At 42.9% G+C, this 26,528-nt stretch overlaps 2 protein-coding genes across 3 annotated transcripts in view; one reads left to right on the forward strand and one right to left on the reverse strand.

The window, feature by feature from the left end:
- SECISBP2 (SECIS binding protein 2) overlaps nt 1–4,738 on the forward strand; it is a 31,530-nt gene extending 26,792 nt beyond the window's left edge. Inside the window, exons 16-18 of the mRNA XM_015409098.1 lie at nt 398–552; nt 1,903–2,104; nt 3,790–4,738. Coding sequence (XP_015264584.1) covers nt 398–552; nt 1,903–2,104; nt 3,790–3,899 — 467 coding nt within the window. The 3' untranslated portion in view covers nt 3,900–4,738. The remainder of the gene's footprint in view (nt 1–397; nt 553–1,902; nt 2,105–3,789) is intronic.
- Nucleotides 4,739–7,002: 2,264 nt separating this feature from the next.
- SEMA4D (semaphorin 4D) overlaps nt 7,003–26,528 on the reverse strand; it is a 46,445-nt gene continuing 26,919 nt past the window's right edge. The window contains exons 15-17 of one of the 2 annotated variants that reach the window (XM_015409108.1): nt 11,331–11,531; nt 10,154–10,248; nt 7,003–8,608 (exon numbers count right to left, since the gene is read on the reverse strand). In XM_015409108.1, the coding sequence (XP_015264594.1) occupies nt 8,582–8,608; nt 10,154–10,248; nt 11,331–11,531 (323 nt within the window). In that variant the 3' untranslated portion in view covers nt 7,003–8,581. The remainder of the gene's footprint in view (nt 8,609–10,153; nt 10,249–11,330; nt 11,532–26,528) is intronic. The other variant, XM_015409109.1, reaches the window with a different exon arrangement.

Below are 26,528 nucleotides of genomic sequence, written 5' to 3' on the forward strand. Positions count from 1 at the left end.
AATATACACAGACTGCATTTAAGAAGGGTGGTCTGAGTAATGAGAGATCCTTTGCAGAGCAAGAATCCCATAAATGGAAATGTATAGCTACAATAATAACTATATAGTGAAAGGAGAAGTAATAGTTCCTTTGTCACCTCAGTGGAGGCTGTTTGTGCCCACTCCATTTGAGACTTGGGCAGCTAGCTTCCAGAGGTGGCTTCCCCATGCATCACACAGAGCAAGGGCCATCACTTGCTTGGACCTGATTTTTTTTTTGGGGGGGGGGGGTTGGCAGTGAGTCTGGAGCCCCAGCCTGCACTTTTGTCCATGGCCCAAGCATCACTAACACCAGCCCTGTTTGTTGGCAGTGTTGATCTTGTTCTCCTTTTAACTTTATGTTGTATGTTTGCTGTAGGTGGGTTGGATGAGACTCTGCATCTCATCATTGACTCTGCTTGTGAACAGAACATCCCATTTGTCTTTGCTCTCAATCGTAAAGCTCTAGGGCGCTGTTTGAACAAAGCAGTGCCTGTCAGTGTGGTGGGAATATTCAGTTACGATGGCGCTCAGGTGAGTTTTACACACGCAAAACTATAAAACCATCTACGGTATTTATTTGGATTTAGACCAAACCAAACAAGAAGCTTTAACTATTTTACAGTTGCTGGTGAAATTTTCTAGGTTATTAACAACCATTCATTTTCTCAGAGCTAGCAGATTTGATGTTTAACTTTGTGTGCCTCTTTGTGAGAAATTTCCTTCCTTTAGAAACATATCTGTAGGTCATCAAATCCACTTCCCATCTACTCTTTTGCCAGTTGTTACACAGATCAGATAACACTTTTCCACAAGCAGTGCTCCACGCATTGCCAGTTCTGGTTGAAGCTAAATGCACATGTTCACATGTCCCCAGTTACTAGTCCGTCAGATCTGATCTAAAATCTGCAGTGCAACCTGAAAGGACCCCTGTACTCAGCCATGCTTAGCAACTTGTGCTGCCAGAGCTTTGTTTTTAGTTGAAACATTTTTAGAAAGTTATACAGGTGAGCTGTGTTCGGACCTGCGCCCATTAGATTTCTTGTACAGCATTTTGTTGTGTTGGTGCATCCAGCAACAGTGGCTGTTTCGGCATATTAGCACCATTCAGTTATCTTGTATTGGTGGAACATCTGGGTCAGTTTTTCAGGATTCCACTTCTGTAGCAACTACAGCTTGTTTCCATGGTCCTACAATATGCAGTCCAAGTATGGAGAGTAACTTTATGCTTTTCCGAATAGTTATTGCATTATTCTGATTGACTAGTCACTTCAAAATCTCTTTGAAAGTAATTGCACAGGGTCTAGTGGTGTCCTAAGTTAAAGGTGGTTGCAAGGCTGGTTTATACAAACAGTGCTGATTTTCCTTGAGATACATGCGAAACCTAAGTTTGAATCAAACCCTTACTCAAGGACAGGCAGCCATGTGTGTGATTTGACCTTTTTATGCTGATACAATCAGACACCCATAGTCTGAGACACAATCATTTCCTCTGGGCTGTACTGTTTCCAGCATTCAGTGCTGGCAGCTTTATTTCCACCCACACCAATCCCATACCTTTGCACTTGTGGCATAAGGAGAATTGTAATACTCAGTTTGTGGTGCATCTAGGAAACTGTCATGAACCATAAGCAGGTATAGAACCTGGAACCTCTTGGATCAAAAGGTAGTTCCTTTATTCAGTAGACAAGATTGACAAGCAGATTTTCAACAACATTCTCTTTGTGAATTCTCTTAATAATGTATAAAGTTTTTTACTTTCTCACGCTTTAGCATTAGTAGGAAATAAAATTAGATGGATTTTGCATTTTTGTGTTTTAATAAGAAACTGCTGTGTCATCTGAGCATTGGTCTAACAGATTTTTTTAAATGACCTTTTGCTAGGACTGTTTTCACAAAATGGTGGAACTGACAATGGAAGCAAGGTTGGCATATAAAGAAATGATTGCAACTCTACAACAAGAGTGTGCTGGTGAAGAAAAAGAAAGTGACTGTACCAACTCTAAAATCAATTTCAGAGAGAGCAACCTACAAGATGCTGGTAAAGCACCTTCTCCAGAGTCAGATGAGGAAGTCCCAAATTACAGTGAGTTCCCCCCCCCCCCCATTTCAGAGGTTTCCCCCCCCCCCCCCAGTCTGTAGTCTTTTCTGTATAGGTTTTAGAACTAAGCTGATATGTTCATTCCATATGCTACTTCTGATATGGTGTGATTTTCAAACAATATGATGCCAGTCTTAATTCTCAACTAAATAAAAGAATAATCTGAACTAATTGGCATGTTGCAAACTGAGCAGAAAAATGCAATGAATTTGAGTGACCACATAAAATGAGAAAAATATGACTTCGACTAAGCACTCAGGAGGCAGTTTGACATTCATCTGTGGAATTGCTGTTTAAGTCCCAGGGAAATTCTCTGATGTAAAAGAATAGATGCTAAGGTGTGTGTATAATGTGTGAGACTGGAAAACAGAAATGTTTCTGGCCCTTATGGAAGACCCAAGCAGTACAAAAGGAAATCATGCGTGCCTTATCTCAGCTGTAGGAAAGCTGGTGAACACTTCCAGGCCTCTGGAGTTGGTATCTTTGGTTGCCAACCAAAGGGGTCTTCAGACAATCCTCATTTGACATCTAGGATCCATGCCTCTCCTTCCCGTGTTCTTACTGATTACCCTAGACTGAATTACACCCAGAATTCGTTCAGTCTGCTATCCATGGCTTCTGATTGCAGGCAGTTCTCTTTTTCCAGCAGGTCTACAGGAGGGTAGTGTGTGTATGGTCAAGGGTACCGTGATACAGACCTGTAGCCATGTTTATTCTGTGGTTGCCTTTGACTAGCTGGATGTTTTATTTAGTTTGACAGGAGGAAAAATTCTGTGCTGATCTTCAGAGCTCTTGTATTTTGTGCTCTGATATTTTGAATGTTGGGAGATGGAGGGCTACCGATCTGAGAGTAATTTTGAAAAAGTGGTAACCCTAACACAAACAAGCTGGCCCCCGATGTTGCTCTCACTGCAAGAGATCATGTGAGGTGTGACTGTCTGGTCGCCTGCAGCTTCCATTGTGTTTTGGCCTGTTGTTCTCTCCTCCTTCAACTGATAATACTTTACCTTACATGATAGGTGCATCACTATTAAGTTGGGAGCAGTAAAGATGTGCATGACAGTGCACTAGCTCATGCTGGCTATCCTTTGTCGCAGTAGAGAAGAGTAACTGAAAATAGCTCTTCAGCTATTTGCTGAAATAGTTAACTCTCAGTTGGCAATAGCCTAAGCAAAATTCTGAACAAGTGAAGGTGCTTTACTTCCCTTGCTCTAACATTGGCCGCATTATACTGGCAGATTATCTTCAGCTTCCTGCATAAGGAGGCTTATTCTTGTGTCCTTGAATGGTTGCACATTCTGGGATATCTGTGAGAGATAAAACTGTTCCAAAGTTTGAGGAGGGTGAGACTTTTCAAAATGCAATATTCTCAAGGCTGTGATGCAAAAGGTCTTGCATGAATTCCCATCTTTTTTTTTTATGACCATATTTTCTTGAAAAGATGAACCTGAATGTAAGACAACCTTTGCCCCTAATAATGTTGCACACAAAGAAGTGTAACTTGTATGTAAATTTAAGATGAACCCCCCTTGATGGCATACCTGGGGGGAAAAACTAGTCTTGCATTTGAGTAAATACCATATACCTTCTGAGCACTGCAATATGTAACTGCTGTCCTTAGATTTAACAGTTGAAAATACTAAAGTTACTTTCATACTAATGTTTTCTAGTTAAAATCTGGAAGAGAAAGCTTGAGGAGGAGTATAATCCTTATGTGCTGGAACTGGAAAATCGAGCAGCTGCTGAAACACTGACCTTGGGTTTTGAAGAGCTTCAGTAAATCAAGACTGCCACCTCTGGCCTTAATGGTTTTGTGTATGTGTGTGTGTATATATATAGATAGATACAAATATGTGAATACTAAATTATCAGAAATTGATTATCCAGGTGACAAGACGGGGTGTGTAATCAAGAAGTTGTTCAAAATGATATTACTTTGTTTCACAAACTAATTACACTGGAACACGTAATTCTGGATTGTTCCAGCAGCTGTCTGCTTAACTAGGTGCCGAAACTTCTTCGGCTGCACTCATTCAAGGCATTTACTTGGGTAGCCAACATTTGGTTTGCTTGATATGCCAGGACGTTTGCTGACTGAACAGGTACCAGACATCTTAGGACCTGCAGCTTGCTTTCTGGAACTGCTCGGTGGTAATCTGACTTTATGAAGTAGTCAACTGCCTGTCCTTCTAAGACCTAATTCATCCAAAGTATTGATCGTCCCTTTTTTTTTTTTTTTATGTATCTTGGCCAAACACCCCTAAGGTGTGTTGAAAAAGTCAGCAAGATTCTAAAGAAGTACTACTACTGTCTTCTACATATCCCAAAAGATCTCATTTGGTTTATATACCTGCAGCTGTGAACTTTGCATTCTCACAATGGTTTTATTCTAAAGCAAGTGGCTCTTTTTCTTTGGCTGTGATTATGACCATGTAACTAAAAATCAGTATGAAATCGTGGAGGGAACAGCTATTTCCCAGCTGTAGACAAGCAGATGCAGCTGTGACTGTTTCTTTGTAAATCTTCCTTAACCTCTAGCAAGGTTTTCAGGCATACTTTAAAACTCATTCCATTTCTGACAGAGTGGGTAGAGTACTATGAAGACTTGACACTGAGCTGCAGACTAGAAGGTCTGTAGGTCGGTGGTTCGAGACCCTAGTGCCGCGTGACAGAGTGAGCTCCCATCTGTAGCCCCACCTACTGCCAACTAGCAGTTCGAAAGCAAGAAATTGCAAGTAGATGAATAGGTACCACTTCGGTGGGGAGGTAACAGCATTCTGTGTGCCTCAGCGTTTAGTCATGCCGGCCACATGATTATGGAGAAGTCTTTGGACTGCGCTGGCTCTTCGGCTTGGAAACAGAGATGAGCGCTACGCCCAACTAGCTTTTGAGGAAGGAAAACCTTTACCTTTTTATATATAAGTACTGTAAGATTCACTCTAACGTTACCACGTTCATGGAGCAGCTTGGTGGAGATCAGATCCTATGGACAAAGCTTCAGTGTTCAGTGGCAGCTCACATCAAGCAAGAGATGTGTGCCCATGAGACATTTCAGCTGCTTGGTTGAATGAACCCTCAATTGCCTTTTAAGTGCCAATGGGGAAGGCTGAAGTACTTTTGTCATTTACTGTATTATGCTTAAATCCATACTTCTACATGAGAAGCTGATTTTTCTGCTGCAGTCTTTAAGAGTAGCCTTTAAAAAGAGTTCAGGCACCTCTCTGATAAGAAGTATACAGGCATCAAAGAAGAAAAGTGGGTAACATTAAAAGAATTAAGCTAGGTTTGGTGCTGTTTTGTAATATTGGTCCCACACTGACAGAGACGCAGTGTCCCCCCCCACACACACACACACAGGGGCCCCTGCTGAAGGAAGCGTCATTTCTGCAGAGCAGCATTTCTGACCCAGAGTGAACTTTGTGGGTGAGGGAAGTCAGGGTTGGTTTGGGTCATCATCAAAGCCTTTTGTCCTAGTAGGAGGTCTGTTTTCTGCCAGGAGTGCCAACTGTTGTGTAGGAGTTTGGCACCTTCTTCCAAAATGTGCTCAGCTGCTCATATCCTTGCCAGACAGACGTTGGTCATTTTACACTGTTCCTTTTCAGACTTTTCTATGTCTTTAGGGGTGTGGGGTGGTTCAGTAGCTGTAAAACAAAGCTGTTTACATGCAGCTATTTGCACTTAAGTTCTCTATGTGGTATTTTTGCAAACTTACGAAAGAAGGGATCAAACTGCCACTTTTGTCTATGTAGTGTCATGTTTCTTTTTAAATGATAGGAATCCTTGTCATTTAGTTAGCACTCCTACTGTTCTTCTAATTCAGTAACAATAGAGTATTTCTCATTGCTCTGAACATACCCAGTGTGGTTTGCTCTTTTCCTGACATTTGAGTCTAGACTGTGCATTTGACCATAATCCAAGAGGCTAATATTCCACCCTACTAAGGTTACGCTACTTGGTTATTATTCTCAGCAAGTTGTACAGGGGGTAAGGCAATTAGTGGCCCAAATCAACCTTTAAAATATTTTGGTGCTCCCCATTGGCCGTACGCGGAGCTCTCTCAATCCCCGTAGGATCTGAAACTAAAGGCCCCTTTATTTATTAATAAAACAATGACAAGACCTATCAGTATGAAGCGGTATGGTCAAGGCCTGGGATCACTCAAACCCCACCCTTGCCATAAGACGGGCAATGGAAGAAAAGTGTACTAAAATACCTTATAAGGACAGCAGATTTTGGATGCTTCAAGCAGGATGGGTAAGAAACATGATATGAGGTAATGTGGTTACACAACAGCATAGACCCTGTTTAACAGTGTAATCTACTGGCCCTCTTAAAAAGCTGGTGTTTTACATCCCTGCCTCCGTTCAGTCCCATTTAGTAGTTTGACCAGTTTGTTCTTCACAGCAAGTGGGAAACAGAGGAATTGGTGCAACTGGCAGTGAGGGGGGGGGGAACTGTGAGGACAGGTTGGGGAGGTGACAGCCAGTGGTCAGCATTCTGTTCAAAGCCCAGATCCTTGATCAGCTGGCCAGTGGTAGCATGGAGAAGACTGAAGCAGAAAGCATACCCTGCTACTGCCTTCCAGCTGCGTTGCCCTTTCTTTCCCACCCACCCATCTGCACGGAATCAGTACCAGCCTCTGCCCTTCCCAGCAACAATGACCATTTGGCTCTGCTGGTCGCAGCTGTCCCTCCCCCTGTTGCTTCTCCCCTTCCCGGTGGTGTCTCTCCCCCCCTTGCCCTGGCAATGTTTACTGGGGTTGCTAAGCAACCCCCAGAAAGGTGGCTGAGGTCCTGTGATGTAGCAGCATGAGATGTCATTTTTCTTTAGTTTTAACAATTTGGGTTTTTAAAAAACCACCTTCACCATTTTTTGTTTATATTTTTCTGCAAACCTGGGAGTTCCTCTAGGTTTGCAGGAAAATTTCTCATTTGTACATGATGCTGTTTTTTGGTCTATAGTCTGAAGCCATGTTCAGAACTGGATATAAAAATATCACAAATGGAGGGGCAGGATAATTCTACACTATGCAAAGGGTGTTCTTGTTCAAATTTCATTTTATTTGATATGTGTAAAACCAGGTTTGCATTAACAGGCCTAACCTGTACATGCAGTGGGGTGTGTGTGGTTCTTGACTACGAAGCAATTTCTGTTCTTGATAGTGTAATAGCATAACGATGTAAAGCTGCCTGTTTTAAAATCAGGAAGAGGAACATATAATGTTTCATTGGGAAGTGTCTAGGTCTGGCGTGCATGTCTGGCTGCTTTTTTATACAACACCAACTGGTAATCTTTGGCATTATTGTGGGGCAAGATGCATTAGCAGCACCACTGGGAGGAAGCAGTGCGCTTGCCATCTGCTCGGAAGCACTGCTCATGGACTCTGACCTATTTCCAGTGATTTAAGCTAGCAAAACGTAAAATCATCATAAATGGAAAGCAGATCCTCATTGGATTAGAAGCCTAATTATTTGCTGCGTTTTGCAGATATGACTGTGATCCAGCAATTTATAATGAACACATTTGCAAGCTGAAGCACGTTTTCATTTTCAGTATCTCTTATGTGAAATGCTTGGAGGTGTGTTTAAAAGCCGTTTGGGTGTAGTGGTTTTGCTTTAAATTTGTTGCTTTCATTGTTCAGATGGGGTTGGTTGGGACCTATCTCATGGCAGAAGAGAGTGCAACGAGTCTTAGACAATCTTACTTTTAAATGCAATCATGGTCTTTATACAAAATTGGAAAATTTGCAGTCAATAAGGAATCTTCATGGATTCTGGTTGGCATTTCTGTACCTTTCAGTTAACACAGATACTGAACTAATTTAGCACATAATGCCATTTGTAATAAAAGCTTGATGCCAGTATCACTTTGGACATCAGACTGTGTTGTGCCTATGAAAGTGTGCCTGTGTGAACAGCTAGTGGTATATCCATCTAGAGTGCATTGGCCTCGGAAGGAATGCTGTTGAAAACCAGTAAAGAGGACTGGGAGTGAATAAAGGCCATCCTTCAGTACTTGCTTAGAAGTAAACAATCTACGTAGTATTTTAATCAACGTAACTACTGGCACAATTCCATGCATGGTTGCCTTTCCGCCACCCACCAGCAGAGGCAGTGGTGATGAGCTTGTCTGCTTCACAGGCAGGGCTGAAGTCCAAGGCTCTAGGCTCTACAGGCAACAAATACTCCACAACCTAGCAATACAAGTCTCTCAGTACCCCCCCCCTCCTTTTTTCTTGGCTCTTTGTAATACTGGAAAATGATGAATTTCTAAGGACAACACACTGTTGTTCAGGCTGGCAGCCTAGACCCTATTCTTTAAAACAGGAGAGGTCTTCTGTTACCACTTCCACCAGATTCTTCCAGTCCAGGTGCAGTTGAGTGACCTGCTGCCCAGTCTCTCTTGCATAGGATGATCAGCCTTCAGAGTGTTCCCAGTCTTTTCGTGCTCTGTCTTTGCTTCTTACACCTTGCCTTTGTTGCAGCTTTCCTGAAGAATGATGAAATACAAAAAGATTCTTTAATTTGCTGTGCCAATATTTAGTATTACAGTAGGCTCTCACTAGTTACTCAGACTTAACTATACTGCTTGCTGTGTTTCTGATCAGAGTTTGCGCAGTCTCCTTAACTTGTACTGCACTGCAGGAATCTAATGACATCTGTTTCACCACTACCATTGTTGTGCTTTCCAGTGCATTAAAGCTCAGGACACCTGATGAACACTGACAGCATTTATGTTAAACTTTGGTCACAAAACATTGTGGAAAATGCCATATGCAAAGCGTAGTTCAGCAATTACAAATCCTTGCAGAGGAAGATCTAGATTTAAAACGTCTAAAAATAATGCATTCCCCCTCCTTTAATAAATTGCTGTTGAAAAGGCTGTTTCCTAGATGTTATCTTTCTGTAGGAAGGATGTTCAGACATGTGATGCCCCACACATACTTGTGGATGTTAGTGCCACAACAATTGTATTATGGCTCCTGCCCGAACTGCTTCTAAGCAAATTCTGGGAGAAGTGATTTGAATTAAACAGGACTTGAAATTTATTCCAACATAAGCATTCTTGATGAATTCATCAAGAAATTTAACAATATCTCCCCTTGCCCAACTGAATAAGGAACTTGATTTCTTGACTCATTATAGGTGCAAATATCTCAGCATGATCCAACATTTGCAGATGTTAATTTAACAGCAGCTTTTGTATGGTCTCCGTACCACCTTCCTGAATCTATTCCATGTGTCTCACACTATTTCTCTTTATTAGGCTTTGTTAATCTTACCCTACTTATCAACTTTTGGGCGTTGTTCCCACCCACTGAATGGACATTACTCTTTGATTGGTGGTGTTTTGTAACTTCTTCCCACTCCTTTTCGCTTTGCACTCTAACCATGAATTCAGCTGCTTTGTATGGAAGCTGCATGCATCTCATGAAATGAGCGGAGACTCAAAAAGCTTAAACTGGAATACATTTTGCTAATCTTTTAAGGTGCAACTGACTCCTGTTTGACTTATACTGTGAGGCAACAGATGCAGAGTTTCCCCTTTTCAGGTCTTCTTTAGTCCATGTACAGCTTCTGGGCAAGAGGCTTAACAGGCCGGGCCACAAAGATAGTGGTATATGTGTAACCAAGGATATGCAAAGTCTGGGGTGGTTCTGTGTCCAGGTAACCTTGGAACCATCTGTTCTGAGCCAGAACCAGAGCATATTAGACGTGGATAAACAACAATTTCCAGATGACAAGCAAATGCGGGAATGGGTGGTGGGATGATGCAGTTTTTGTGTCCAGATTCAACAAATGAATGCTGATCAGGGACAAACAAGATCAGGAGCTGGATCCATGGAGGGATACAGAGGCATGCACATGTGCCATTGTAATTTCTGAGCTAGGGTGCTAAAATGCGAAGGAGCAGTTCTGAATAAAACATCTCCCATCTTTTCATGTCTTGCCTACAGCCCAAATAGGGAAGACTGCCTGTATTTCTGTGACCAACCAAAGAACATGACAGAAATCACCGCCTTATGCTACTGACCCATGTTTTTTTCCAGCTTTCCATCATTTTGTCATGTTCACTGATGACACTTTCCCAACTAGCAAAGTCCCTTGACCAGCTATCCTGACCGCTGCCTGCAAACAAAATGGGAAGAGGGATAAAAAGGAATGAACACCTGCTGTTAAGCATTCATACACTGGATTTTTAGTTAGTGCCTAAGTCATGCACTGATCAGCTTTCTTCTGAAAACTGGCCCCTTTCAGATACCAAACTTAAAACTCGCCAGCAAGTGCTGATGCTGATGCTGAGCATATGCATTGAGTGCAACATGCCAAACCCTGTGTTGTTTCTCTGAAAGCTTTATTAAAGTAAATAGGAAATGCATGGAAGCATCGCATAAGGGCTTGTGCCTCATGTGCTGAAATTGATATCAGGAAATTTATGGCTATGCGTACCTGAAGAATGAAACCACCAATGTGCTTCAGTGCTTTTGGTTGTATTTAGGGGTATGCAATGGGATATTGTCAATCCAATAAATTGCCCAATATTTTGGGGATCAAATTGGCAATATCGGATGGCATTCCTAATTCCAATATAACTGCTTCCAATAATATTGGCAATTCTGTCAAGGAAGCAGGAGTAGGTAGAGAGGAGAGTGCATTCTGAGTATCAGCAACCTGACCCTTTGAATGTTAAAGGGTCATTATTTCTATAGGCATTAATCTTGGCCTTTCCGGAGGAAGGGAGATGTCCTTTAAACTTTAAAGGGCCAATGCACCATGGCCCAGCTAGAGAGCGCTGAAAACAGGCAGTAAACCTGATCTGTGGGTACCAGGTCTATCGGCCACTGCCAAATGTCTGGAACCAGGCTAAGACTTGGTCTAGAGACAGGGCTGACCCCAAACGTATCATGTGAGACCCCACAGTGAATCCATTTGCTTGAGGGGCCAGGGCCACACAGACTTGGGAATCGGGTGAGGTTTGGCTAGCCCAATGGAAATTTGGGTGTTGCATGCTCACATCAGATTTTGTATCATTAGGGTGACATCCTATTAATAGTGTCATAAATAACACAAATTTTGGTTTGTAGAGTGCAAGCATTCTTGTATACATCTTATAAAAAACCTCTGGCTGCTTTGGCAACAGCACAAATTCTGAAGATATCCCTGCTTGTAAACTGTACAAGTTGTGTCTCTTCACAGAGTGGCACTGTTACCTTCTACACTGATGACCACTTTGGATCTCCTGTTTCCAGCTTTGGAGAGCACCAAGCAGCAGTATTCTGAATCTTCTGCTACAGCATCTGTCAGCCAGCTTAAAAGATGCATTCGCCCATCTGCCAGGGCATGGGACTGCTCATTCACACCTGCTATATTCTGCCCATTCTTTTTCCACACAAATCGTGCATCTCTGGGACCTGTAGAAAATTGCCGCTTGCTAATTAGTCAAGTCAAACACAAAGACATGGTCCTTTAGAGAGCAGAAAGGCTCAATACAGCTGTGCAGGTTTCCCAGCCCATTTTTAAAGGGCATGTTATGAGAAAGGACCCTTTGGGGGTCTTAGGAACCAATTTCTGTTACAAAATGCCAACATTTAACAGCCTGGTCAGAAAAGAAAGGACTGCAGTACATCTTCCCCATTCTTATAGTTTCACTCTTTTTTCCACTGGAAGTGTTCAGTTTCATCTGCAAACATTGTACTTATCTGCTACTACTTCGATGTCATTTTATTTGAGTTCTTTCATTGAGATCAGATGAGGTCTGTCAGGAGGACACAGCCTGCCCAGAAGCTTAGGTAGGACCAACTCAGCTGTAAACACAAGCTAAGCAGTTGCTTAACATGGTAATGCTAAGAGATCAATATAGCCATGAGTGATCCATCAGAGTCACTGCAGAATCCTTTGGAAGAAGCTAAATGTTGTGATGCAACTCATGGATCATATGACAGCATGTGATATCAGCCAAGATCTGGCACATCCAAGATATATGTGACACTGAAAAGGATTGTGGGTTGTAGCTTTCAGGTTATATGGGATTTGGGGTGAGCAAGTGTCTTCACCAGTCTTAATCTCAGGACATTCTATTCAGTGTCTTCTTGCATTTCAACGAAACAATCAGATCAAAGCATGGCTGAAGCCTAGTAGCTACAACAGCAAGCTTGGAGTTGGGAAGTTTTTAGTTTTAAATCTTACCCCAGTCATCATCTAACCTAGTGACCACTAGTTCTCAGGTGTAGCCTTTTTTGTATCGTATAGGAGGTAAATACTGGTCAACTTGATATGGTTGTTGGAAAGGATTACTATATTAATGTCAAGGGAATGTTCTAAGCACTTGGGATTGTATAAAACTTTATAAAATTATGTCCTACCTGTAGCCACAAACTCCACAGGAAGCATCCAGGGAGATGAGAGCACCCACAAATGGGCCATAGTTCCCCTGCTCTGCATCAGAAGCTGCTTATGAAATGGGAGGGGGAATGTGTGCTATCACTTTGTAATACCACCAACAGTATCAGTGTTTGAAAACATCATGCTCTTGGAGGCCATTCAAAAATAGAATTCACACAATTTGTTCTACAAACAAATTATCCAAAACAATCTGTTCCAACATGGTCTGCAGATTTCTGCAACCACCACACTTTTGGTAGCTTACCAAGTAGGGTCATCTTGGACAGGCTATCTGGGTGTGACTGAACATATTGTAGCTGTGCCTTTTTTCTCTATTCCCATGAACATCTCAAAGGAACAGTCCATGGAACTTCTGAGCACAAAGCATGGCCTGTTTTGCAGACTGAATCCCAGTTGCAAGATAAAGGGCTGGCAGATCTTACATGGCTTCGTTGTTTTTGATATTTCAGGTCTTTAATTATTACTGAGGACCAATAAACAAGCAACCCTTGTATTTTCAATACATAGTTTGTATTGTTTGGCTGCAGCACAGTACAAAATGCATTCGTTCTGGTGAATGCTATAGCACAATGCTATTAATATTTTGATAAGCACACCTGCGTTATGAGTGAAGGATGGTCCTGCATGGACGAGAGACATGGACACACATCTGTGTGCAAGCAGATCTCTGCATTATTGTGCATAAATGCAACATTTATTAAAAACTTAAACTTTCCAAGGAATGTCTCATCAGACTATGCCTGTATTAAGATGTCATAAACAATCATTTGTGATAAGAATTGAGTCTGGATTTGTGTGTTCCACCGACTTTCTCTGTGGTGCCATGCCAAAACTGAAGATGTCCTGCTTTAGAACTGCAATCTGTTGTGATAGCTAAATGGGGTGCTTGAAGAAATGACGATTCATTTCTTACCTCCAAACTAGGATTTGAAACGATGATTTAGAATCATGATTTGTAGGCAAGACATAAGCTGCAAGTTGCTACAGCTCCTGTTTTAGATCTCCCAAGAAATTGCTAGTTCTAAAGCAGGGAATGTTCAATCTCTCTTGCTGCGTGGGAATGGAGAAAAGAATGGGAGGAGCATGCACCCCAAAGACATCTGAGGCCGTGAGTTGGTTTGTTCTTGGCCTCTGATTTGGCAATCAGCTTCTGGTTAATATGTGTACCTACTTGCTGCTCAAAGTGTCACAATGCACTGTTTGTATCTGAAGGGTATGATGCAAACAGAAAACAAGCCTAACCTGCTCCTGTGCCTTTAATAGCAGTTTAATAGGGAGGGATCTTTTCACTGCACAGGAATAAGCATTATCAGCAGCTGATGCACGAAGGAGCTGCTACTAAAGCTAAAGAAGCAACGGTTGATTTTAAAAGGTTGGTAATCACAGGCCCCACCACATGGGGTGGGGGGATAGCACGGGCAAAGTGTGGCTTTCTAAAGCCGCACCAAAAGAGAGATGCTGCGGAGGGATCACATAGATCCCCTGAGCCGCCGCGCACTTCCTCCCCGGCACGATCAGATGCTGGGGGGAAGCCACTGAAGAAAGAGCGCGACAGCCAAACTCCGCATGTGTGCGCATGTGCAGTTCGGCGGGGAGCCTGGATTGATCCGGACGACGGCCGCGGCGGCGAACCCATGGCCGCGCTTGCAGCGGTGCTTCAGGTAAGTCCTCTTCTGTAGGAGGTTCTTTTTTGCAGCGGGTTTTCCGGGTTTAGGGACGGATCGGGGACGGGTGCGCGCCGCTTCCCAGATGTTGCAGTGAGATCGCGCCCGTTTGCTGTGCCCCTGATCCGTCCGTCTCCCAGGCCAAAGTCTCCCGTGTGACCGGGGGCCCAGTGCACCAAACCCATGGTGCTTGAAGCTATGAACCTCCTGAAGACTAGTTCATCATAAAGTGCTATGCCTTGGATTTCTCCCTTTTCTATTAGGGGTTTGCGTAATTGTAATGCAAAAACAAAACAAACCATCCTGTTGAACTAATTAGCTTGCTGTCTTCTCAGCAATGAATCACTGCAAGAATCAAAACATGTTGAATACTTACTTTCACTTTTATCCTCATGGGTGCTTGGAGAATCAAAAAGCCAAATTTTATGTAACATAAAAATCAAAATACATGTCAATTAATTACCATACCAGTACTACTGCTTCCAGCATTTCTTTTGAATAAACAGATGTGATACTGATGTGTCCTAGAATGCATGCGGACAGGGAAAAGGGAGCAGCCCTGATGACCAAGGAAGGCCTTGTACTTCATAGTTATGCTGGACTTGCACCTTCTTTGGGGAACAGGTTCTTTTCTACATAAAATCTCTACATGATACAGCTGCCTCTGTGGGGGAGCATGCTCACCAAGAGCAGAGTCTACTCGCTCCACCATTGGCAAACCACTGGAAAAGGAAAAGCTCTACCTAAGAGGAACCCCCATGCTTTCAATTTGCCTTCATGTAGTGGTGACTTTTTATGTATACCAACCCAGTGTGTCTTTTCTATAGAAGCAATCCTAAACAGGTGGTCTGGAAAGTAAGTCTCATTCCCAGGAAAAGTGTCTCTAGAATTGCAACCTAAATCTACAGTTTGCACGCTGTCCTCAACGAAGTTACAATCTGCAGCACCCACAGTCACTATTATTATTACGACTCAAGCATACAATACACTAAGGTCACCATAGGAATGGATCAAGAAATGTTCCCCATGGCAAGTAACTTTTGCCTGACCACAGTGCCAACAAACGCTTCCCATATGACTCCTCTATCATGTGAATTTCCATGTCACCAGTCCATACTCCTGGTAGCCATTATCTGTCAGCAAATATAATGGGGATGAGTCGCGCGAAAGGTACTTTCTAATGTTTTTGGCCTGATCAGGATTCTTGCGATTGCGAAGCTTGTTGAACTGACATCTCAGTTGTCCTGTCCTTTCCTTCCTTTCATATGGAGCACTATGAGAACTAAACTGAATAGATATTCCCAGTAATATGTAGTATATAAACATTCTTCTGCGAAGGCCAATTCATAAACCAAGCTCTTTATCACACAGTGAAATCTGTCCCTGTCCCCCCATCCCCATATTCTACTTTCAGCCGATATGCACTGGATTTTGGAAGCTTCTGCCAGCATGCAATGGCCTCCTGTGGGCTGTCACATTCCCTGTGGAACTGACCATATAGAGACTGCAAGGCATGACTGAATGTTGGGAAAATGTGTAATCGTGAATTTTGTTCCAGGAAGTTAAGAAGATAAACAAGGCTGCTTAAGGGTTCATTTAATATTGTTTGCATTTTACTAGTTTTTTTTTTTAAAAGGGAACCATCATGTTCCAAAATAGAATTGGCCTCAATAGAAGACATAAAGAGGACTGAAACAAGCCAACTTCTGTTCTAAACACACACTACAAGCCAGTGATTTCTCCTGCCAAAACATACCAGGTGTGGGTGATACCGAATCTTCTAAGCATGCTTGCTACTCAGAACAACCAGGACACATTCTTACATATTTCATCTTATTTCATTTATTTTCTGTCCTATTTTTGAAGCTAATCTGGTTTCATTTTAGATAAAGTCTTCCTGAAGGTCACTGAAAATAAGATGCATGGAAGTGAAGTTGACAGAGGTGACCAGCAAGGTAAGAGTACAAGATAGATTGCCACCAGGAATGAAGATTTTTGCAAGTCATCAGTTAAGTAGACTTCGGGTTAGATTCTGTAGAGGATTTCTCCTGATGGTGGCAGGGGCAGTTTTCACCAGCTTCCCCCTGGGGCCTCGTGTGCCCCCAGAGCAACATTTAGGAGTCATTTTGATCTGCATTGGGAGAGGGAAGAAGGTTGTGCTCCATTGATGGAAATCTTTCCGCCAGCAGAAATGTTCATATGGATCCAAGCCACTGAATTTGATCACCACTAACGGAAGAACTCTGATCTCAAAATGGAAAGGACTTGGGGACAATGTAATGAAAATCTTTCCAGTTCAGGGCACATTGGTATCTAGACTGCGTTATTACTCATGAATAGCAAGTTATCTATGCATATACAATGCTATTTAACAAAGAAAATCTACCATGTAAAAGATGTTCGCAGGAACAGCATCATTAGGAAACTAAAAGCATGTTTGACAGCAAGAGCATATAATCTCAGAATGGAAAATCTCACCTGGCTAGGGTCATCCCCTATGTTTTGCTTTGTAACTTTGTTATGAACGGAACAGACTATGCAAGGAACAGATCCTGTAACAGAGGGGTTTTGAAGGCGTGTGCATGCAAAAGCAGCATTTGGTAGGCCTCGTCATTTGGGTATGATGGGAAATTAGTAGGCAATTATGAACCCATTTGTGGGATAGGACGGGGTATTAAATTGATTAAATAATAATGATTCCATCCAACTGGTAGACAAATGAGTGGTCACTCTACCTGTGACCCTATTGAGGCTCACACTCCATTTGCGCTCTCTGTAATAAAAACAAATGTAATAGTGGTTAAGTGCGTGGACTCTAATCTGGAAGGAATTGGGTTTAATTTCCCACTCTTCCACTTGCAGCTGCTGGATGACCTTGGGCAAGCCATAGTACTGTCAGAGCTGTTCTCTCAAGGACCGTTCTCTCAGAACTCACTTAGCCCCACCTACCTCACAGGTTGTCTGTTGTGGGGGGGGGGAGGGAAAGGAGTTTGTAAACCGCTCTGAGACTCCGAGTGAAGGGCAGGGTATAAATCCAATCTCTTCTTCTAATTGTAATTTAGAAAACTATGCATAAGGAAAGGACCAAATTGAAAAAAAAGGTAAAGGGATGGCAATGCAGAGAAAACATAAGATCTCTGATTAAGCACACATCCTGACTCAGTGGAAAAGCCAGATGCGCAAAAAAAAAATCATCTGAAAACCAGAGCACAAGGTGCTGTGCCCAGCTGTGGACTGAGATAAGTGAGAAGCATTACTCAGCTCCCACAGGCCCAGCACAAGGAGAGTGGGTGGGGTCACTGGTCAATTTCTAATGAGTGGTTCTGGGACTGAAGCCTTGGAAGAATCCCTGGCTTCTAATCCCAGATGTGTGCTGACAGGCTGTGGTTTCTGAATGTGGGTGAAAAAAGTTTTCAACATATGCTTACAGGAAAACATTCCAGAATTGAACCTTGACACCGAACAGTGACTGAACTATTGTCTGCTGTTTCTGAAAGCACTGATTCCAGTTGGAACAGATTGTACCATGTTGGTCAAGACTACTTAAGTTGGCCTACATGCGTCTAGGACTCTTTCAGGCTGAGAACTGAATTGTGCTATTTGTAGCGAACCAAAATGTCCTCCTCTCCAGCTAGCCTGCACATACAGAGAGGGGAAAAAAATAACACAAATGGCAGATTCCAAGGTCTGACACTAGGCCTACAAGGGAGGCCTGTGTGGAAACTGACAAGTAGACTGCATATACTTTAAAAACTCATTTAGAGTCCAGTGGGGCACCTTTAAGACCAACAAAGGTTGGTTCAAGGTATGAGCTTTCGTGTGCACGGCACACTTTTTCAAATACACTGGAATGGAAGGTATGAGTTCAAACTTATAAACAGAGACTGAACAGCAAATTAACATGCAACATGATGAAGATGTTTTAAGATATGCGAAGACAAAACTAAATAACAAGCTAAGGTTATAAGGTTTACAGTTGTTTTGATTTAATAAAGGGGGGAAAGAACAGCAAAGCAATAAATATGTCAAAATAGGAGATAAATGTGTAAAGGTATCTTTTCTAATTGTAGGAAGTAAACTGAGACTCTCCATTTGTCTCCTTTCAGGCTGTTCAGCCTCTGTCTATAAGTTTGAAGTCTTACCTAAAAAAAAATCATGCCTATTATGTCACATATCCTAGTGGTTGTTCCATAAATTACGGATAAAATTAAGAGAACATAGAACATAAGAGATGCCAATGTTGGATCAGGCCAAAGGCCCATCCAGTCCAACACTCTGTATCACACAGTGGCCAGAAATACCAGTGCCATCAGGAGGTCCACCAGTGGGGCCAGGACATTAGAAGCCCTCCCACTGTTGACCCCCCCCCCAAGCACCAAGATGACAGAGCATCACTTGCCCCAGAGTCCCTATCTATACCTTGTGGCTAATAGCCACTGATGGACCTCTGCTCCATATGCTTATCTAATTCCCTTTTGAAGCCGTCCATGCTTGTAGCCGCCACCACTTCCTGTGGCAGTGAATTCCAAGTGTTAATCACTCTTTGGGTGAAGAAGTACTTCCTTTTATCCGTTCTAACCCGACCGCTCAGCAATTTCATGGAGTGCCCACGAGTTCTTGTATTGTGAGAAAGGGAGAAAAGTACCTCTTTCTCTACCTGCTCTTTCCCATGCATAATCTTATAAACCTCAATCATGTCACCCCTCAGTCGTCGTTTCTCCAAGCTAAAGAGCCCTAAGCGCCTTAACCGTTCCTCATAGGGAAAGTGTTCCAACCCTTTTATCATTCGAGTTGCCCTTTTCTGCACTTTTTCCAAAGCTATAATATCCTTTTTAAGGTGTGGTGACCAGAATTGCACACAGTATTCCAGATGAGGTCGCACCATTGATTTATATAGCGGCATTATGATATTGGCTGATCTGTTTACAATACCCTTCCTAATAATCCCCAGCATAGCATTGGCCTTCTTTATTGCAGTCACACACTGTCTCGACATTTTCAGTGAGTTATCTACTACAACTCCAAGATCTCTCTCTTGATCAGTCTCTGCCAGTTCAGACCCCATCAACGTGTATTTATATTTAGGATTTTTGGCTCCAATGTGCATCACCTTGCACTTGGCCACATTGAACCCCATTTGCCATGTTGACGCCCACTCGCCCATCTTTGACAGATCCCTTTGGAGTGCCTCACAATCCTCACTGGTTTTCACCACCCTGAACAACTTCGTATCATCCGCAAATTTAGCCACTTCACTGCTTACTCCCAACTCCAAATCATTAATGAACAAGTTAAAAAGCAGTGGACCAAGTACTGATCCCTGTGGTACCCCACTGCTTACACCCCTCCACTGGGAGAACTGCCCATTTATACTCACTCTCTGTTTTCTATTAATTAGCCAGTTTTTGATCCATAAAAGGACTTGTCCTTTTATCCCATGATTTTTGAGCTTGCTTAGGAGCCTTTGATGAGGAACTTTATCAAAAGCTTTCTGGAAGTCAAGGTAAACAATATCTATTGGATCCCCCTTGTCCACATGTTTGTTCACCCCCTCAAAGAACATTAACAGGTTAGTGAGACAAGATCTTCCCTTACAGAACCCATGTTGAGTCTGCCTCAATAGGTTTTGTTCATCTATGTGCCTACTAATTCTTTCCTTAATAATGGTTTCCACCAATTTACCCGGTATCGACGTCAGACTGACTGGCCTGTAATTTCCCGGATCTCCTCTGGAACCCTTTTTAAAGATGGGAGTGACATTAGCTACCTTCCAGTCCTCAGGAATGGAGGCTGATTTTAAGGAGAGATTACATATTTTTGTCAGGAGATCCACAAGTTCACAATTGAGTTCTTTCAGAACTCTTGGATGTATGCCATCTGGGCCTGGTGATTTATCAGTTTTTAAGTTGTTTATCAGTTTTAGGACCTCCTCTCTCGTCACCTCAATCTGACTCAGGTCTTTCAACACCCCTCCCGAACTCAGCGGCTCTGGAGTGGGCAAGCACCTCTCATCTTCCACAGTGAAGACGGAGGCAAAAAATGCATTTAGCTTCTCAGCCATTTCCCTATCATCCTTCAGTACTCCTTTTACCCCTTGGTCATCCAAGGGCCCCACTGCCTCCCTGGCTGGTTTCCTGTTTCTAATGTATTTGAAGAAAGTTTTATTGTTGGTCTTTACATTTTTTGCTATATGCTCCTCATATTCCCTTTTTGCATGCCTGACCACAGACTTGCATTTTATTTGCCATAGCCTGTGTTCTGTTTTATCAGCCTCACTGTGACTAGCTTTCCACCGCTTAAAGGAATCCTTTTTACCTTTTACAGCTTCCATTACTTTGTTTGTTAACCATGTAGGCTTTTTCTTATACCTGTTTGTGCCTTTCCTAACCTGCGGAATATATTTTATTTGAGCTTCTAGAATTGTAGTTTTAAACAGTTTCCAAGCTTCCCCAATGGTTTTGACCCTTTCTACTTTTCCCTTCAGTTTCCTCCCCACATGTCCCCTCATATCAGAAAAATTACCCCTTTTAAAGTTAAAAGTGGTTGTGTGAGTCTTTTTGGCCAATTCCCTATTTGTACAAATGTTGAACTCAACAACATTATGATCACTGTTCCCAAGCGGTGCAATCACTTTTACATCTCTCACCAGGTCTTGAGTGTTACTTAGGACCAAATCAAGGATCGCCTCTCCCCTGGTAGGTTCCGTGACCATCTGCTCCATAGCACAGTCATTTAGAGTGTCTAGAAACTCAAGAGGGTGACTGCCTGCCCATAGAAATGCATTCATACTGTCATTTCTTGCGTGTATTGGGGCTTTCATTTTCAGTTTTTGTTAGCTGCTTTGACTTGCCCATGGTACTTAGAAAGGTAGCATTATAACCACAAAACAGAAACCCAGAAAACAAAGAATATACATGACTAAATAAAATGTGTTCTGACACTGAAAAAAGTGAGCACAGGCTCATATTAATATGGGGTCTATTAATATGGGGTGATTTGGTGCAGCCACTGATACTGTAAAGGCAATAGACTGGTAATGGAGACTAGATGGTGCAGTTGCATACAAACTTGCCTCTGATGTGCAAGTAACCCAGGGATTCTTTCTTTCTTGATTTGCTTTTCTCCATAATGGCCCCCCAAATGGCTTATTTCTCCTGCTCCACTTTATCCTCACAACAACCCTGTGAGGAAAGTTAGCCTGAGAAATTGTGATGGCCCTGAGGTCGCCTGACAAGCTTCCTTGACAAAATGTAGATCCAAACTCAGTTGTCCCAAGTCCCAGTCTGACGCTCTAACCACTGCACCACACCAGGACTGGCAGCAGTATAGCCATTAACGACCGTGTCACTCTTTTATCTCTGGGATAAGAGCACTGTTATGATAGACAGAGTGCTCATGGTCTTCTGAAAATTCAGTTTTTGCTTGTGCTTGGACTGTTTGGGATCAGAAAGAAAAATTTATCCAGGCCTGGTTGATCTGTGATCCTGAACCCTTTCCTCCCAGGTATTGCCTGGCTCATATAATTTGCTTCTAGCAGCATTCCACAGCACATTGTGGTGGGTTGACAGATAGTTAACTAGGCTCAGTGGTCTTTCTTTCTTTCTTTCTCTTTCTTTCTTTCTTTCTTTCTTTCTTTCTTTCTTTCTTTCTTTCTTTCTTTCTTTCTTTCTTTCTTTCTTTCTTTCTTTCTTTCTTTATGAAACTCAGATCCTTACAAGATTGGACTCTTTCTTCAGTTTAATGTAGCCAGAACTTGCAATCACAAACTAGATTCAAAGAACCATTCCAGCCAGCAGAGTATGAGAGGTTAGTATGTCCCTAATCATAAATAACTGGGTTTTCAGTGTGTGCCCTAAGAGATGGAACCTATTTAAAAAAAGAAGAAGCTTGCCTGAAAATCAAGGAGGTTTGAATGGCATAGCATTATATGCATCTGCAGAAAGGTAAGGAGTTAAAATGCACTGGAATGAAGAGAAGCAAGAAAAGTGTAACTTATAAAAGCTGGCCAAATAAGGGTCATTTATGGAGCTTTTGCTCCAGCTTGGCTTCTTAACTACATTGTTTTTTCCTCAATCTTACACACTGTTTGCCAGGGAACACTGAATTTCAGTCCAAAGGACTGGAACGGGGTGGGGGGGTCCATAGCTGGGGATTAGGAGTTTGGAGCAGAGATGGGAGGGAAGGTGTGCGTGTTTCTGTGAAAGAGAAAAGCATGGAACCAGGTCCTCCTTACCGTACTACTTTAATATATGTCCCAGTCAGCCTGCATATGTCTGCTTGTTTTGGGGGGGGGGGGCTCTTTAAAACTGCAGCCTCATGTCTAGAAAAGGTGGAACTCTGTTTACTTGGAAACACTACTTTGCATTATCCCACTGTCAACATAGCACATGGGGAAAAGAAAAATAAAGGGGCAGAACATTGCCACCTCTGAAATGATGGAACTAAAATACCATCCTTCACTGGATCCAATACACAAAGGAAAGGCTGGCTCACCAGTTTAGAAACAACAGAGAAAAAAGCAGAAGAAAGCAACTAGTCTGGAAGCAAATTTGTAAGTACTCTTCAGCTGGAAGCGATGCAGCAACAGAGAAAATACAGATCAAGCACTTAGTGTGAACGGAGCTCCGGAGAGATACAAAATGCCTTTATGCAAGTAATATCACATCAAAAATGCTGAAACAAACCTATGTTGCAAAAATTGACTATTTTCTGAAATTATTATTACTTTTACAAATTCTAAAGTGGGTCTTGAACATAAACAACATTGCACATAAAATGCTGATGTGAAACACATCACCAAGCCACAATTTCTTCCAGGAATGCGAATATAGTTAGATGCACAGGATAAGAAAGCATAGATTTAATCCAGAGAACTGCTGAATTGATCCTAGGCTGCATCTAAATATGGTTGCATATTGTGCTTTTGTTGCAGTCAGCTGCAACTGGATTGTCCTCTGTAGACATGACAACCCTGTTGCCAAATTATTGCTATAGCACTACAACAGCACACTTTCCTACAATGCATGGACAGAGCCTTAGGATCCAGCTATTGCAGCATCCTGGTTCCAGCCACAGTCAGCAAGAATTTCTTGGGAACCCACAAATTCCAAAGGAACCAGCCTCCTTCTGTTGTTTGCCCCTTAGCAATGGTTTTTGAAGGGCATACTGAGGGGAGGGGATAAAAACCATTCTCCTGGGATGGCTGAGGAGACAACGGCTGGAGAGGGACTGTGGGTGAGCGGGTGAGAAGGCAGGCAGATCCCAAAGTGGAGGAGTTAGAGAGTGCCTCCGGACTGATATGCAGCCTGAGGCCGGAGGAGACTTCACAGACTGGAGAAGCAGGAGGCCGTGTGTGGCACAGAGGAGGATGGGCACCCGGAGTGTGAAAGTTACCTATATCTATATGTTTGGTGATCTTCTCCAAAAGGTTTCTGGAGCAAGGCCTCCCTTTGCAGAAATCATTCTGAGTCTTCCTCAGGAACACTTTTCTGTGAATAATTATGAGTAATTATTCTGTTTTAAATATTGTTCCCCACCACTTTACTAAAAGCAGATGTAAAGTTAATGAGCCTGTAATGTCTTACACTCTCCTGGAGCCTTTTTTAAAATGGTGTTATTTTATCTATCATCCAGTGCTTCAATAAAGAGACTAATTTAGTGACATGCTCCATATTTTTGTTATATCAACAATTTTATAAACTCTGTACAGACCTAGTAATGTGATAATTTTCTTTATATTAGTCAAGCAGCTCTAAAAGTTTTTTTTTTAATGGACTTAATTCTTCAGGTATCCCCCCCCCCCCCCCCCCGCTGCTACACAGCTCACTATGCTGGTACCAAATCAACTTGCATATATCTGATTGTATTGCCCATATAAGAACTACCATGTTATGTTCCCAATGTCTCTGCTGTATGGCGGTCTGAAAAAGGAGATGAAGATCACACAACCTGCCATAATTTTCTCATTGCACTTCTGTTGTTTGCTGCCAGGGGGCTAGGTGTTCAGCAATATACTTTTGCAATGCTCAGTTGTGAAATCCAAAGGATGAGGCAAGAAGCTTGGCCTTGTTCCTATATAAAATAGGGGAAGGATCAACTAGATCTCTGACAGGATAAGATAGGGAAAACATATTGGGAAGAGTCTGAAGCCCTGCTATTAGCCCAGGATAAGAAACAATGCAAAACTAACATACTCCACCTTAGAAGATCTTTATACAGCTATACTGCAGCTTCCCAGGGTCTTGCTGTGGTGCTGTAGTTATGTGAGCCACAGAGAAGTTTCTGGGATCAGCAAGCCCCCACCCTGGAAGCTTCTGAACACACCCCACAGGACAACAATCATCCCTGTAAGCCACATGGATTTGACTGGGGTTAGCACAGGCAGAGGCTCCCTGCCAAGTAGTGATTAAAAAATGCCAAACATGCAGAGAAGCTATAACCAAGTACAATAAACCCGTCTCCCCTTTCTCCACTTGTCCCAAATCAGATTGTTTTTATTGAAAGCATTTTTATACTACTTGACAAAATTGTGCAATAGTTTTAAGAGTTAAAGCAATACAGATTCATACAACCATTCCCTTTCATGCGATGAGATGTACAGGAAACTGTTCAAATGTTTTTAAAAATGCCCAGTACACTTGCAGGGGTGAGGGTTCACTACATCCCAGGAGGACTTAGGGTATGGGCCTTCCTAACTCAGGCACAGCTCTAACCATTCTGCAAGAATCATTCAGCACATCCTTAGTTACTGAAAAAGTTTACTCAAATACATAAGAACATAAGAGAAGCCAATGCTGGATCAGGCCAAAGGCCCATCCCGTCCAACACTCTGTGTCACACACTGGCCAGAAATACCAGGTGCCATCAGGAGGTCCACCAGTGGGGCCAGGACACTAGAAGCCCTCCCACTGTCCCCCCCCCCAAGCACCAAGAATACAGAGCATCACTTGCCCCAGACTGAGTGTTCCTTTTTATTTTATTTTATTTGTTTAATTTGTATCCCGCCCTCCCCACCAAGGCGGCTTACAAAATACACAGACACACAGCAGGATATGTTAAAACATGGAATTTAAATAAAACCACAACATATAAAACCATAGGTGCTAGTAAACATAGGTACTAATAGGAGCTAATAAGTGATGGCGGCAATCTCTCGGCATCCAGATGGTCAACTACCACCATAGTCTTGGTTCTTGCCAGGCTGTTGGTTATTAAGTTGGTGCTGGTATTGGGTACTGGAATTGGGGCCAGGGCCATAATTTTGGGAGGCGGCACCCTCATTGAAAGCCTGGTGGAAGAGCTCCATTTTACAGGCCCTGCGGACCTGTAAAAGGTCCTGCAGGACCCTGATGTCATCCAGGAGCTCATTCCACCACTGCCACTGATGGATCTCTGCTCCATGTCCTTATTCTATTTTCCAGAGTTGTTTTTTTCTGCGTGGATACTTATTTCCACCAATAGGGGGCTCACTCTCCCCCAACAGCTTTTCCTACATAGTAGACTTCCTAGGTTTGTAGAAAAATCCAAAAACTAAAAAAAATCCCTTCAGGGACGGCTGAATCCCCCCCAAAAAAACCTTTTGAAATGGCCTCTGCAGGGATCTGCTTCAGGCATCAACGGTGAGATTAGAATGTTCTGGGGGGAGGGGGGGCTTCTAACGGGCTCTGTCAGTAAAAGGGTGGGGGAAGGGCCCTTTCCAGGCCTCTTTTGGCCTTTCAGGGAGGGAGCCTTGGGGCCAGGCCTCACAAGAGTTGCCAGTGCCAGGCTGGGGGATTTCTATTGATTTTGTGGTGGATTCTAAGGAGGGCTGGGTTTGGGAAGTGAGAGGCCTCAGCCACAGAGTCCACCCTCCAAAGCAGCCATTTTCTGCAGGGAGACAGACCTCTGCTGTCTAGAGTCCAGTTGTAATTCTGGGGGGTCTCCAGGTCCCATTTGGAGGTTGGCAACTCTAGGCCTGGCAGTAGTCTAGGGTTGCCAGGTCCCCCGATTTGCATGACTCACCTAGCCTCGGCTGCTTGCTACCGTTCATCAGCAGCCACCCTATGAAGCCAATGAGGTGCAGCAGTTAGAGCTTCAAAATAGGGTCTGCAAGACCCAGGTTCAGATCACCATCTTGCAGTGGAAGCTGACTGCGTGATTTTGGACCAGTAACATATTTCAGCCTAACCAACCTCACAGGGTTGTTGGGCAGCTAAAAAGGAGGAGGGAATAATGAAAGCTGCTTTGGTCCCTACTGTGGAGAAAGACTGCAATTTTCCTAGGTAGAGGCTGGGGGGTGGAGATGGAAAGCAGAAGACAGAGAGGCAGATAAAGGTAGGTTGGCTGTTGGGTGGGAAGGAAATA

This window comes from Gekko japonicus, unplaced genomic scaffold (genome assembly GCF_001447785.1).
Source record: "Gekko japonicus isolate JY-2015 unplaced genomic scaffold, Gekko_japonicus_V1.1 scaffold71, whole genome shotgun sequence".
Taxonomy (NCBI): Eukaryota; Metazoa; Chordata; class Lepidosauria; order Squamata; family Gekkonidae; genus Gekko; species Gekko japonicus.